This window comes from Athene noctua, chromosome 4, assembly GCF_965140245.1.
Source record: "Athene noctua chromosome 4, bAthNoc1.hap1.1, whole genome shotgun sequence".
In the NCBI taxonomy this organism is placed as follows: domain Eukaryota; kingdom Metazoa; phylum Chordata; class Aves; order Strigiformes; family Strigidae; genus Athene; species Athene noctua.
Genome location: NC_134040.1, coordinates 65,713,150 through 65,727,543, shown reverse-complemented (window position 1 = coordinate 65,727,543; position 14,394 = coordinate 65,713,150). Strand labels below are relative to the sequence as shown.

Below are 14,394 nucleotides of genomic sequence, written 5' to 3'. Positions count from 1 at the left end.
TATTACTTCAGAGCCACAAAGAGAAAGAAAATAGTTTAAAATGAAAAGTGGGGCACAGGGCAACCAGTTTCAAAGCTTTTATTCTCTTCTTCATTGCGGAGAGCTCTCACAAGAGCGATGCCTTCTCTTTTGGATGGCCCTGTGCATCTAACCACGCTCCTGCTTGGAGAGAACTAACCTGGTGGCAGAGTGATAGTCACTGCACCAAACAACTAAATTTACTAATTACTAAAACTACGGATTTCAAAGGCTCAGGTTCAGTTCCCATCTTTCCTATTGTTAACAGACAGGCAGGGGAAAAATCATCTTTTCAGGCCCTCTGAGTACTAACAAACCTTCACCGGGTTCCTGCCAAATGCCTTTCTGAGCATGAGGTCACCCCTGGACAGAGAAAATATTGCAGTGTTGGCTGATAAAGCCAAACAAAGGATGCAGAGGAGAGGGAGGAAAGCCTGCAGGCCTGGGAGAAAGCATGGCTGTGTGAAGATAAGACCCAGCTCCAAGCAGGGTTCAGGTGCTGCCCAAAGCCAGCAGAAGCAGTCCTGGGGTCTGGGCCCATAATTTGGCTCCAGGGCCACCACTCAGGCTCGGAGTTGGGGGGGAAGGGGAGGGTACAGGTACGCAGGGATACTCATGATCTAGCAGGCTCTGTTGACAAGGGACTAAACCTGGGGATAAAACACTTCCCATCCTTTCTGCTTGTCTGGCATCAGATCCTGACCATGGGAAACAGAGATACTTCATGGCCTCTTGCTAATTTGTGCCCTTCTTAGAGCTAGTTTCCAGTCTTGCCCTCATTTATTTTCTGATCATTCCTGCATTGAGTCTGCACATGTTTTATTTGGGCTAACCCAGTTTTTGTGTCTTTGCTTTTCCTGAAGATCACTGGGGAAGTAGACCTTCTCTTCCTGCCAAAAGGAGCACTCTCCTCCACTTCAGAAGTAGCACATTCAATTTCTCCTGGGAAAATAGTAATTCTCTTCTCCCACTCTCTTGCCCAGTTGCCTGTGATACCAGGTCGATGGTTTAATTTCCAGCTCTCTACATGCAAAGCCACTTAGCCTGTCACTATCAAAATCACGTTTTTAAAGCAAGATGGCATTTCTAGAAATAAAAGATCTCTTCAGGGAAAATTGATTCTGGCATCAAATTTGCAGCTAATTTTCTTCCCCCCTGTGTCTTGTACAGATAAAGACAGAGAAAGCAGCATTGTTGTTGGGGGCTACCCACCCCATGACACCCATGGGCACTGCAGATCCTCCCTGACACCAGGGTATGTTCCCAGTTGTTCTATGATCTGCAGCAAGTGTAACCTGAAAGGCTGCCACTCTGCACTATCCTCTTGCTTCCCATGGGAAAACTGTACATACCCCTCCACCGGGGATGCTTCAAGCAGCTGCTTGACTCAGCCAGCTGAAAAATACCAGGGAGAGAAGCACTTATCTCTGTTTGCCCACTACTAGAGGTCATGGCCTATATTAAACACATCTTTCTGACAGCATGCAAGGACAGCTGGGAAGGAGCTGGCCTAAGCAGGGGAGGATTTGACTGTCAAAATCCCTATCACAAAATATGCAAAACAACGGGAGCTGAATGTCTCCCCAAGGTAATGAAGAGGGGGAGAAAAGTAATGCAGCTCTAGTCAAACTTTGTTGAGCTCCTATAGGTGGTGCATGAAGCTAAGCCAGAAAAAAATGATGAACAGCATGCCAGCACAAAGATGTCCCCAGTGCTGCTCGGAGGGTGTCCAAGGAGGAAAGCTCTGATGCTTTCCCATGAACCTTACATTTTATCCTACAATACCTGCACGGATGTGCAAATCTGTGAGTAACTTCAAACGGCCAGGGATGGTGTCTTTTGGCTTCTTCAATACATTTACCACAGTTAAAGCTGCTAGTTATGAGCGAGATACTTTTCTGGGGAAAGGGAAGATTCAGTTTCACAGAACATGTAGCTTTTGCTACAAACCTAGATGATCCCTTGTTTTCCCATCTGCTTAGGCAGAGGAGACATGCTTCTCCAAACAGGACTTCCTCACTTCCTCTTGATTTAGTCGTTAGCACACTAGAAGTCCATTAAACTTGAGCACCAGCATGCTGGATGCTGGGTTTGGAACCATTTCCTATGTGTCGGAGCTTAAAAATATTCAGAAACCACCCCAAATCTCTCTCCTAGCTGTCATCGGCTGGGGCTGAGAGGCAGGTGGCTGTGAAATTGCCAGCAATGCTATAAAGCATTTTGGGTTTTTTTTAAAAATTAAAATCTCATTTCAGTAGATTCCATTATATGCCAGAATTGCATTTGGAGTTATTAATTTTAAATAGCAGCCCTGGAAAGTCCTATTGATGGGATTTAATTATTCAGCTGAAGTCTGAGGTGCCTTCACTTTACTGAGCCCTGCATTTGCATCATTAATAAGATTTCTATCTAAAACACCTCTCTCTTGGGTCAGGTAAAAGACACAGAGTTATTTTAGAGCCTGACTCTGGACTTGGAGGGACAAGGGGTGCAAATGTAATCAGTCACTTGTGACAGGACGTGAACCTAAATCAGCTGAACAGAAGCATCAAGACGCTGCAGCAAGCGGATGTGGGGAGCGCGGTGGGCCACTGCAAAGCTCATGGGCTCTGGCACCAGCATGGAGCAAGGCTGGCATCCCCTCGGGGGAGTGCTTGCCCTCCACACCACCAGACACACAGCTCATATGGTAAAACCCCTGGTTTCCACTTCAGCAGCAATTGAAGAAGCCCGGTTTCCAAGGGCTCAGAGGCTGGACACGGAACAAGCAATGGGTTGATTGAATGCTCTCAAAGATCCTCCCCATGTTCCTCCTTGACCTTAAGTAGAAATCCTGTAAGGATGAGGAATTTCTGCCAAGAACTGCATTCCCCACACAGTTTTGCCCACCATTTCTGCAGGAATTATATGAATCTACTCCAAGGCACACCAAGCCATATACAAATGATGATGGCAGTACTTGAAGGGATCCTGGACATGCTTTGGGCAGGGGTGGACAGCACTGTTGCTTGCCTAATCTCTCTGGAGGGGAGCAGTGCTGCTGTACATGTGGAGTAGGAAGGTGGAGGCTTGGGGCAAGAAGGTGGAGATTTGGGGAAACTGGGGGCTGCAATGGGATTGGGACCTCCACCCAAAGGTGGAGGAGGTTTATAGAGGAGGTGCATCCCCAGAACTGCTTGGCATTGCACCCTCTGAAATGCAGGGCCAGGTCCCACTTCCCCATGGAAGTCTCATACTGTGAATCCTAATCCCTTTACTTGTTCCTTCCCAGGCACAGCACTCATTGAATCACAGAAAGGTTTGGGTTGCAAGAAACCTTTAAAGATCATCCAGTCCCACTCACCTGCCATGGGCAGGGGCATTTTCAACTAGACCAGGTTGTTCAAAGCCCCGTCCAACCTGACCTTGAACACTCCTGATGATTGGGCATCCACAGCTTCTCTGGGCAACATGTTCTAGTGTCTCACCACCTTCATTGTAAAAAACTCTTCCTTGTGTTCAATCTAAACCTACCCTCTTTCAGTATAAATCCATTGTCCCTTGTCCTGTCACTACAGGACCTGGTGAAAAGTCTCTCTCCATCTTTCTTATAAGACCCCTTTTTATATTGAAAGGCCTCAATAAAGTTTCCTTGGAGCCTTCTCTTCTTTGAAGAACCTCAATTCTCTCAGCCTTTCTTCATGGGAGAGGTGTTCCAGCCCCCTCATCATTATTGCGGCCCTCCTCTGGACCTGCCCCAACAGGTCGATGTCCATCCTGTACTGAGGACCTCAGAGCTGGACACAGCACTCCAGGTGGGGTCTCACCAGAGCAGAATAGAGGGGGAGAATCCCCTCCCTCGACTTGCTAGCCACACTTAATTTTATGCAGCCCATGACAGGACTGGCTTTCTGGTCTGTGAGTGCTTGCTGGCTCATGTCGAGGTTTTCATCCACCAATACCAAGTCCTTCTCTGAAGGACTTTCAGGAAAGGCTGACCTAGAGTGTAGCATTTCTTACTCAATCCTACAACTAACAAGGAATTTTAAGGCCACCACAAATTCCAAATCTTAAAAAATATTACTTGTATATTTTAAAATCGTTCACAAAGTAGAACAAGTATTGGCGTACCAATACATTTCATAAAAGTGATGTTGTGTGTAATCTTGGTTTATGCGAAATACAGAGGGGGTGAAGGAATGTGATTTGTTTGCTACTGATGCCACAAAAGCAACTGGCTGGTGAAATATAGACTGCAGGAAGCCAATGGTGAGCTGAACAAGTGCATACTGGTGTTCTGGCTTCTTAAATGTTTGCAGAACTTGGGCCTAACAAAGGGGATGTTGTAATTATCTTGCAAAGTTCTTTGGGAGTTTGGAATTGAAAGAAGGCTGCAAAGCAGCAGCTATCTAGATTCAGGTGTCAGGGAACTCTTGCCAAGCTCACTTGGTGCTGGATCATGTCCATGGCTTCAGAGTCATGTCATGAATAAGAACTGAGCTGGGTCCATTGAAGTGAATCTTCATTTACTGCTCCAACCGTCATGGGGACTGATTTCATGCCTACCTCCCCAACACTGGCAGAAAGGTACTTAGTAGCACTAGACCACAGCCTAACTTCTGAATTGCTGTTTTCCTGATTTTCTGTGCTCCCAGAGTTAGTCCTGGTCAGCACTTCTTCAGCATGTCACATGGTGCTATGCAAACACTTCCCAAAGCCCTTTCCCTACCAAACAACTAAAACAGATCTGTTTGCCAGGATGAGGCTGGCTGGCATTAACCATATTCACTTCCTTTAATGGGAATTCCTTATCACTCTCCCTGTTCTCTGACCTGTGGCTGCTGCCCCACCAGTGCTGGGAGCCCCAGGACCTGGTGTACTGGGAATTCTCCAGAAAATGTTGCTGTTATTTTTCCTGTCGATGGTATCTCCCTCGTGCTCACAGATTAAAGTGAACTGTAGACCTCTTGGTGGCAGTTATTTGGGCTTTATGACTTAAATGGTTTATCTGTAATTGGTGTTTATATCCTCCCTAGGTACCAGTAAGCCAGAAGCACTTTGGTCTCATCTTCCTGCTGCCTTCCGGGTCCAGAACATAATCCTTACTTAAATGCTTCGGCTTATTCCCGTGCAGTTCAGATCTCCTCATTCCGCAGAGGGCCTTACGGGGCCGTTTTGGTCCCTGACATCCTCGGATTTCTCTTTCTTACCCTCAGCACTGACGGCCGACGGTGCTGCCCTTACTGCCCCCAGCTTCCCGTTCCACTGCTCCGCACTTTGTTATTTCCGATGCAGACGGAGCCGTTCCCCTCCTGCCTCTCTCTGCCATTTGCTGTAGGTGGCTTTGGAGCGACAGCCTTGCTCTGGAGAACAGGCCAAAGCTGCTTTCCTCCCTGAAATGAGTGAAAAATGGCCTGTCGCCTTAGCTAATAAACTTTTAAAGAACTGCCGGACTTCCTTTAGGCTCTTGCATCAGCTTGCTCTCCTCCAGCCTCGCTCTATAATTTTCTAGCTCTGGGGAAGGAGCTGGACCGAACGAAACCACGCAGCTGCTCCGCTCGCTGGCGGGGGTGGGGAGCGCCCGACCAAGCGCTGGCTCGCCAGGCCGGTAACTCAACCGCCGCGGGCGCGACCATTGCTGCCAAGCCGGGCGCCGAGCCGGAGGAGGGCTGCACCGCCTCCCGCAGCGGCACCGGCGGGCTCCGGAAGGGAACGGAGCCGGACCAGGATCTTACCCGGGGCCCTGCCAGCCTGGCACCGGTAGCCGCGCCGGGGAGTCGATCCTCGGGCAGGGCCGGCCCCGCCCACGGCCCCGCCCACGGCCCCGCCCCTCCCCGCGGCGGCCCCCAGGGGGCAGGCGCGAGCCACCGCTCCGCCGTGGGGCGGGTCTCGGTGAGGTCGCGTCCCCCGCCCGCCCCGCCCCGCCCCGCCCCGCCCCGCCCCGCCGCGCCGCGCCGCGCCGGAGGCGTCACGTCCGGGCGCCGCGCATTGGGATTGGCCGGGTGCGGGCGGAAGTGTGGGCGGGGGCTGCCGCCGTTGCCGCAGTGACGGGAACCGGGGGGGGGGTGGAGGAAGGCGAAAATGGCGGCGGCGCCGCCGCCGCGTCGCTCCCAACACCACCATCACCATCACCCGCCACCGCCGCCCGGGCCGGCCTCGCCGCCGGCCGCCACCTCGCCGCCGCGCAGCCCCAGCCTGGCACCGGCCGACGTCGTCCCCGCCGCGCAGCGCCACAGCCTGGCCGGCCCCGAAGGCGAAGCTCCCCCCGACGCGGAGCGGCCTCCGGCCCCAGAGTGCTCGGAGGGTGCGGGCGCCGCCGCTCCGGGCCCGTCGCTGGGCTCGGGCAGCAGCTCCAGCAGTTCCTCCTCGTCCTCCTCGTCGTCTGCATCGTCGTCGGTCGCGTCGAGTCCGGCGGCGGAGAGTCCCGAGGCGGCGGGCCCGGGCGCGGCGAATGGGGCCTTTCGCGAGCTGCTGGAGGCCTGCCGCAATGGGGACGTGACGCGCGTGAAGCGACTGGTGGACACGGGCAACGTGAACGCCAAGGACATGGCGGGCCGCAAGTCCACGCCGCTCCACTTTGCCGCCGGTGGGTACCGGGACCGGGGGGGGCTGGGCCGGCCTCCCGTTGCCGGCGCGGGCAGTGACAGCGAGTGTGTCGGGCCAGAGAGGGTGCAGCTCCCGGCCTGGCTCTCCAGCAGTAGCCTCCCTGGGTTTGGGGAGTGGACTTCCAGCCTCTCGGTGGGTCGGAAGAGCTCAAGCCTAAGTCGAGGGGAGGAGTCGGCTGTTAAATATTTTTTGTTTGTTTGTTTTTCTCCTCATGAAATGGATGAAACAAGTGGGAGAGGAGATGCTGGACGCGTAAGGGAGACTTATTTCTATGGACATTTCTCTATTTGACACATAGGCTGCTGCAAACTTGTGCACGTTTGCTTAGGAAGCGAGAAACGACTTCAGGACAGAGTTGGCTTGAAGTTAAAGGTTTCACGTGTGTCATAGTAGAAAGTCAGCAACCCCTGTCATGCAATGTAGACTTGAGGGGAATCAAAGTTGATGCTTTGTACTTTGTAACTTTTTTCTTCTATTTGGGTGTAACTGCTGATTGATCTCTGTGTCTCTTGTGGTCTGAGCAGGCTGCGGAAAGATGTGAAGTTGAACAACGGAACTTGATAGAAGTAGCAGATGTGTCCAGGAGAGAATATGTCTTTCAGTGCAGAAAAGAGATGTCATTGTGATCAGAAATAATGTCATAAAAGCAGTTAACAGTGAGGTGCAAGAGTTTATGTTAACTGGAAGTAAACATTGCTCTCTAGCAAGTGTAGCTACTATAGGGTAGTGTAGTCCATAAAGAGAGCATTTTGTACAGGGCATGGTCTTCAGTGGGGGCACAGAGTGCTTGAAGTTCATGATACGAGTAAAATGAGGAAGATGTTTTAAATCGTCAGCCCTAACTCAGGACTTGCACAATTGCTAGGTCTGTGGGCTGTAGGCTTTCTGATGTGTGCCACAGTGTTACGAGACTGGACCTTATGTAGTAAGGGGCACAGATCTTTTCTGGACTTTAAATGGTGCACTGGTACACAGGAATTAAGATAATTAACAAGACTGTAATGAGTGGTCAGTATTTAAACCCTGGCATATGGCCCTAAAGCACTATGTTGAAATGGATAATAAAAAAGAATGTTTTATGGCACAGTGTTGCCTGGAACTCTGAATAGTGGTGTTCAATTTATGCATCAGATAAGACTGAGATTGTATGGATTTGTTTTCAGTTTCAAAGTATAAGTGGCCTTTCACGATGCCCCTAAGCGAACCTTTGGTCCCGAGCATTTTCTTTTTCATTCTTCTTTGATCCCTAAGCTCTACCAGTAAGGCATGACCTTGTACAAGTGGCATGTAAAACACAGTGAACTTCTGGGATATGGAGATGGTCTTAATATTAGTGAACCCTGGAACATAATGCTGATACAACTGCATGTGTGCAGATGAAGTTCTTAATGTTTCAGAAGGCTTATCTAGAGTCTGTTCTGTTTGGTTTGAATTCAGACTTTAGACCTTACTGCTTCCCCTTAAACTTTGAGATCTCAAGTTGTAACTTCAGTACTAGTACAAACTGTAGTATTCAAGCTGCAGGGGTAACTTCTACTTTGATTATAGAAAAAATGGACAAAACTTACTTAAGGGGATAAGGCTGTGAAAGTTGATGATGTCAGTAAGATGTTACTCTAATAGCAATGGCAAGTGCTTCCTTGCAAAATGAGGAAAACAGCAGATGAAGTTCTCATACCTAACAGATTCTTGTATCTGTTTTTCTAGATTTAAAGACTCTCCTTAGCTACCATCCATATTTTATCTCAAATCACTGCAGTATGTCTGGTCCAAATGGATTTGTCATGTAATAGCATTAGGCAGATTTCTTATTACAGAGATCTCAAGAGTCCTGTATTTTAGAAAGGCCTGTAAGCACGTTGTTGGAATACCACTGATCTTAGGCAGTACCTATCTGCCAGTGATGCAGTATGTTGATTTGACTTCCCTTCTTTGTGGACAAAAGGAGAAATAAAACTTGTTTGCTTATGAGCATAGGAGTCTGCTGTGTATATGAAGCTGTGTTATGGATAACAGCTCGTGTTTATGAGCTGTACTTGAAGTGTGAATTGTATGGCCTTCACTAGGGAAACAGGAGTTGGAGAGTGCAATATACAATGTTTTAAACTGATTCTTTCAAACCTCTTGAAGCTAAACTCTTAAATAACAAGAGTGTGCCACTTCTGATCATGTGATTTGTGGTCATTCTAATTTCTTCTTCATTTCCCAATTTTGGGGGTAGCTGCATTCTTTTTTTTTGTTGTTGTTCCTTGGTACTAGACTTCTCCCTTGCTCAGTCTGGTTTTCTCAGATATCCTTTTTGGCAGCAGGGCCAGACAGTTAAGTTACTTCCACTGTAACAGGGAAGGACAACTTCTCTAATTCTGGTTTCTTGTAAAAAGCATTAAGTTCAGGTTTCCTGAAGCTTTGTGAGGTTTCTAGTTTCAAAATCAGCTTTATCTCCTTTCTCATGGCAGAAGGAAGATAAGAGGGGTGAATTCTGAGAGCATTCAGAATCCTTAGCACATACATAAGCTGGGGATAAGGTGAGAACTGAAATCTCTGTAATCAATTATTTAAAAAGCTGAGGACCGATTTAAATCTTTCTAGAAGTTAGGGTCATCTGTCCATTATCCACTTCCAGATAAAATGTGCACAGGCACATTAAGTTCAAGTAACAGTGTTAGATTTTCTTTCTCTCATAGTTGAATTGTCAGTTGATCTGAATGAAGGGGAATTAGTTCTTTGACTGTTGAAATATTAGCTACTATGGGAATAAATCTGACCTGCTTTGTTTAGCAGGTTTAGTAAGGCAGAAATTGAGTCCATATCGGGGTGATAGAGACCTCTCTTGCAAGTAGGAAGAGGTTGAACAAAGGGTCACTTTCCTTTCATCCTCTGACTGGACTGTTCTACTAGTAGAGCCTCTCTAGAAATTCTGTATGTCTTTCAGGATGTGTGGTGTTCAGCTCGTCCTTTGCAAGTGGTTTGAGGGATTCTTCTGTAGAAGTACACATGCTTGGAAAGAGGATAACTCAATAGTGTCTCAACTGCTGTGTAGAGTGCAGGATATTTGGGTCTCTGGTATCAGTGCAGCCTTTGGATATTGTCCAGCAGTACCCAAGAATCAGAGTAAGAAGCAAATTCTAAAGACTTTAAAATACAAAAAAGAACTTAAGTGGAGGTATTAATGTATTCATAGTTGTTGTGTTCATATTTTTTTATGAAAACTAGCTTGCTTATAACTAAAAAAAAAATTTAAAACCAGCTGTGCTAGGCACAAAAGAAGATATGTTTAGCTCAAGGTTTTATCTGTACCAGTGGCCAAAAGCAGATACCTAGGGAAGAGTTGCCCTCTTCATATATGATACTTATGAGTGCTCTTCCTGCAGTTCAGCAACTATTTGAGCAAAACCCAGTTTCATGTTAGTAGAAGCTCATTCTGTGGTAAGGAGTTCACTAAATATTTGGATTATTAATGTGTATTAGAAATAACTCGCTTCCCGTTGTGTTTTCTACCCCCTTCATGGGAATATCCAGTGCTCTGCTTAACGGTACTTAACTACTAGCTGAGTGTTCCTCGAGAGAGACAGACAGGAAATGGCAAGAAGTAGTTGGTAACTTACTACACACTGTGCTGAGACACCCGACTTGACCACTCCACCTGTGATGCAGAGTACAAGTTGTCTTAAATTGCCCTGGAAAGCCTTGCTTGAGATACTATTCTTAAACTACTCTGACCCAGCTTGTTGCAGTTGTCTGATACATCCTTGCCATAGAGGAGGTGTCTGATCTCCCTCAAACAGTTGTTTGTAAAGCTGAGTCACTGATAAGTTCTGCCTTGTGCAACTTAAAACAGTGGTAATAACATTTTTCAGCTGAATTCTTATGGATTGAATGAAGAGTGCAGATTGTGTAGTCAATTAGGAAACATCCTGGCAGCCTTATAAGCTCAGAACCTGCAAAATGCAGACATTTTCATGTAAAAAGATGAATTGATAAATTATTGGCCTTCACTCTGGAATTCTTTCTTTCTTTCTTTCATGTTTTTGTAGCATTTGTAGTATATGAACTCTGTTAGTGTCACAAGCCTATTACTTCCTACGCAGTTTCATCTTGCTTTCTTTGTGACTGGTAACTTGTTCTCTTGAAGAGTCTTGCAATACCTTGTGCAATGTATTGTATCTCCCATTTAAAATCCTTTGAAGGAATTTACAGGAGAATGTAAATGCAAAATCTCAGACCTTCAGTAATACTGAACCAGGTGCTCTTTTTTCTCAGCTTGAAGGCTCTTCAGATTACTTAGTGAGATTATTCAGTTTAATTGTGTTCTGCCTAGTGAAGTTAGAGAAGTGCTGGTGGCTTTTGGAAGGCCTGTCTTGGGGAAGAATCTGGTCCCAGAATGTGCAGTATTGAAGCAGAGATTTACTATGACTTAGCTTGAACTTCTTCCAGCCTTTGCTTACAGTTTAAGACCATTCTCAAAGGGTTGCGTGTCACGTGCTTCTCTACTTCAAGGGTTTGTATTCTCATATGAGGTATGTTTAGTGCTCTAACAAGTGGGATTATATTTAATAAGATCATATTTCCTGCTTTGCCTAAGATCACAATAATATCTGCAGGTGTGCTTAACCTGTGATTATACACTTCTGTAAAATTTAAATACTTTCAGAGTCAATGTGTTCTTAAGAGCAAGCAGGTGAAAAGACAAGGAAAAACACCTAGTGAGAGTTAGAAGTCTTCCATGTGATAAGTTAAACCCTGTATATAACAGCAGCTTTGCAGAGGTTGGAATTGGTGTTTGGAGGAGTTTATGCTATGTTGTGGTCAAGTGACATTAATTGGGCAGTGGGTGAAACAGTAAAGCTATATTTAAACTGATCAAATTGACTATTTGATGTACTCACTGGAGAAAGTGTTCTTCCAATTCTAGTGGGAAGTCTATATATTTGGATGGTTTTTTACCAAACTTTCTGAAAATGAGTCTTGAAATTGGGCACTGAATTATATGGACTGTTACCATGTGAAAGCTTGTGACTAACTGAATGCAGGTTTAACATGGAGGCCCTAACTGCAGCATGTAACAGAGGGTATCAACTGATGCTCCTGTTGCTTTCCTTGCATTGCTTCTCTCATCAGTCAGTCAACTTGCTCACTGCGTTGCCTCTTGTTCGTTAAGTTCAGTGATGCAAGAAGAGATAGGACAGGCTTGTGGACTGGGAGCAGGATGTGAAGGGGGAGTATGACAGGTTGTCTTGGCAGTAGTAGTTTTTGTATTTGGTGGTGTCTCTGTGTGCTGCCTTGTCTGATGTAATTTAAAAGTTTAGCTTAATTTTCAAGCTGCCAGTTTACTACCTAAGGCCTTTTCTTCTCACTTTCAGTCTAAAGTGGCAGGTATAGATTGGAAAAAGGCAAGAATACAGCATTGGTAAAGAACCAGTGAAGTGGTTTTTTTTCTCTGAATTGTCTGCCTGTCTCTTGATTTATGTAAAGCTATCATAGATATGTCATCTCCTGGCTTTCACCAAGCCTTACTCTTCAGTTATTTCTGAGAGATGTCTGGAGAAATGCAGAGCCTGTCAGTCACTGAATTTTTGCCTTTTCTTTGGTTTCAACTCATGAGCGTTTCACCCCTAAATTTCAGATGTTCTCTTGCTACTGCCTTTTTATAATGGGATTACCACTTTGTTTCTGTTCTGGACAGTATGTTTTCTGAAGTACTGCAACTTGTGTGAAACTTGTAAATTGTGTAAAGAAGCTAAAATGAGGGCAAAGCTTGTGCGTTTTATCTATGTGAAATAGCCCAACCTAATAAGGGACCCTGCCATGAATGTGCTTTGGAAGCTGGCAGGTGAATCTCATCAAAACAAGCTTGCATGCTGAGCCTTTAAATGTGACTCTCCTCCATAGCTACTCTGGGTTTGGATGTTTTCTGTAGGAACCTTCTATCTGATTGTCTTTTGGAACCTTTGATAACAGGTCCTTTCTTGAGAACTCTTCTTTAGACTTTGTAAATTAAAGTTGCACTGAAAATACACAAGAGCAGGATTTTTGAAGTCATATGACCTCACATCAGTTTCTTCAGTTTAAACCAAATTATATGTGCTTCCTCTGTCACAAATGGCTTAGCATGTGTCTGTTGTTTTTTACAAAAGGTGACCCTGACACTGCAGGAGTTTCAGTAATTACAACTGCTTTGTCAAGATTGGGTCGTGTGATCATTTTAAAGACTTTCTGGCACTTTGTCAATTCAAGTTTTTACAGGTTTGCCTGTGGTGGTGGGGGAAGCTATTCCCCTAATTAGTTACTTTTCCTCTGGAAGATTGGTGGTCTGGTGGGATAAAACCACAGTAACGTTTACTGTGCTTTTTGAGGACTTACAGAAGAGCTAATTCATTAAAAACTGCAAAGTGTTTATTGCTGGCATTTCTAAAGATACCTTTACCAATGACCCCATGTCCAGCAATACCTTGAAGAATTATGTGTGCAGTCCTGAAAATCACAACGCTGAGCAATTTGAAAAGGAATCTGGGTTTTCAGGCACAATCTGGTTGTTTTTGTAGAGACAAGAAGTATATGTAAAGCAAACACTCATGCAGTTTCAGCATTGTTTTTAATAGCTCTGTCTATAAAAACTAAAGACTAATAAAATCTATTGATTTACTGTTTAGTTGCAAGCATCCTTTTCTAATTCTTGTCTTGCTCAATTTTCCTTTGCCAGTCAAATGAACAATATAAATGTGGGAACCTTGAGGGCTCTCTTCTTTGTATTTATGCCCCAGGCTTGTTAGCTTTGCTATGGGACCAGATACCCTTTGTTCGCTGTTGTGCTCATTTAAGCAGTCATTTTCTATTTGAAGACTTACAGGTGATGTTCCTTGACTGTTTTATAACAGAAAGCAACCAAAACAAAATCCATTTTCATGCTAGAAGCTGCAGTGATTTACAGTAGCAGTGGCCTTGCTGGCAGTTCAGTTAAGAAGAATGTGTCTTCTGGTAGCAGTTCTGTCTGATAAATAAGTATCCCTCTCAATGATACCAGTTTTAATTCACTCACTTCCTTTTCTGTAGTATAATTTCTAATGTGAAGTGATCAGTATATAATGTACCAGAAATCTTTGACTCATCTGCAGTGGTGGACTAAAATTGGATTGGCGAGTGGGGTGCCAGTCTGGTTGTGGGCCCCTCCCTGCAGCTGGTATCGCTCAGCAGCTTGTGGAGCAGCTGCTGAACCACTGTTTAGCCCCATGTATTAAAGATACCAAAGAACCCACTTTGGTATCTGTTCAGTGTTGCGAACTTGTAATTTGTAGCAGTCCAGCATCTGTGCTAAAAGTAGCTGAGGGCCTTGTACTGTGGGGATGGGGGAATCCTTACAGCTATCCAAAAGTAGCCAGGCTGTACTTGTTAACTGGAGCCCTTGAGCTATGTTACCATACAGGATTAACCAAGATGTGAACTGGTACAGTCTCTACTAGATGTGAGCATCTGTGTGCCTAACTATGTTGGGATTCTAGAGGGCTTTCTGCGAGAGAATGGACATGTGAGCAATCCTGTGAGAACAAGACTGATAAGAGCCTCAGCTGAGCAAGAATGCGATAAGGATGTGACCCTGAACGAGGGGGTAGAAACTCGACGAGACAAACAACCCCTGGAAGGGGTTGGGACGGAAGAGGAAGTTATACAAGGCAGGAAGCCTGGCAAGGCTGATGTGGCACTTTTTATCCAATCATAAGAAAGTTTAAAGCGCGGGCTAAGTTAACTGTCCAATCTTGAGGACTTGTACTGCATGTTACTCACGTGTGCGGGAGA

The 14,394-nt window shown here is 45.8% G+C and overlaps 1 protein-coding gene across 1 annotated transcript in view; it reads left to right on the top strand.

The window, feature by feature from the left end:
- The first annotated feature begins 6,051 nt into the window (after positions 1 to 6,051).
- TNKS (tankyrase) overlaps positions 6,052 to 14,394 on the top strand; it is a 143,217-nt gene continuing 134,874 nt past the window's right edge. Inside the window, exon 1 of the mRNA XM_074905608.1 lies at positions 6,052 to 6,583. Within this exon, the coding sequence (XP_074761709.1) occupies positions 6,079 to 6,583 (505 nt within the window). The 5' untranslated portion in view covers positions 6,052 to 6,078. The remainder of the gene's footprint in view (positions 6,584 to 14,394) is intronic.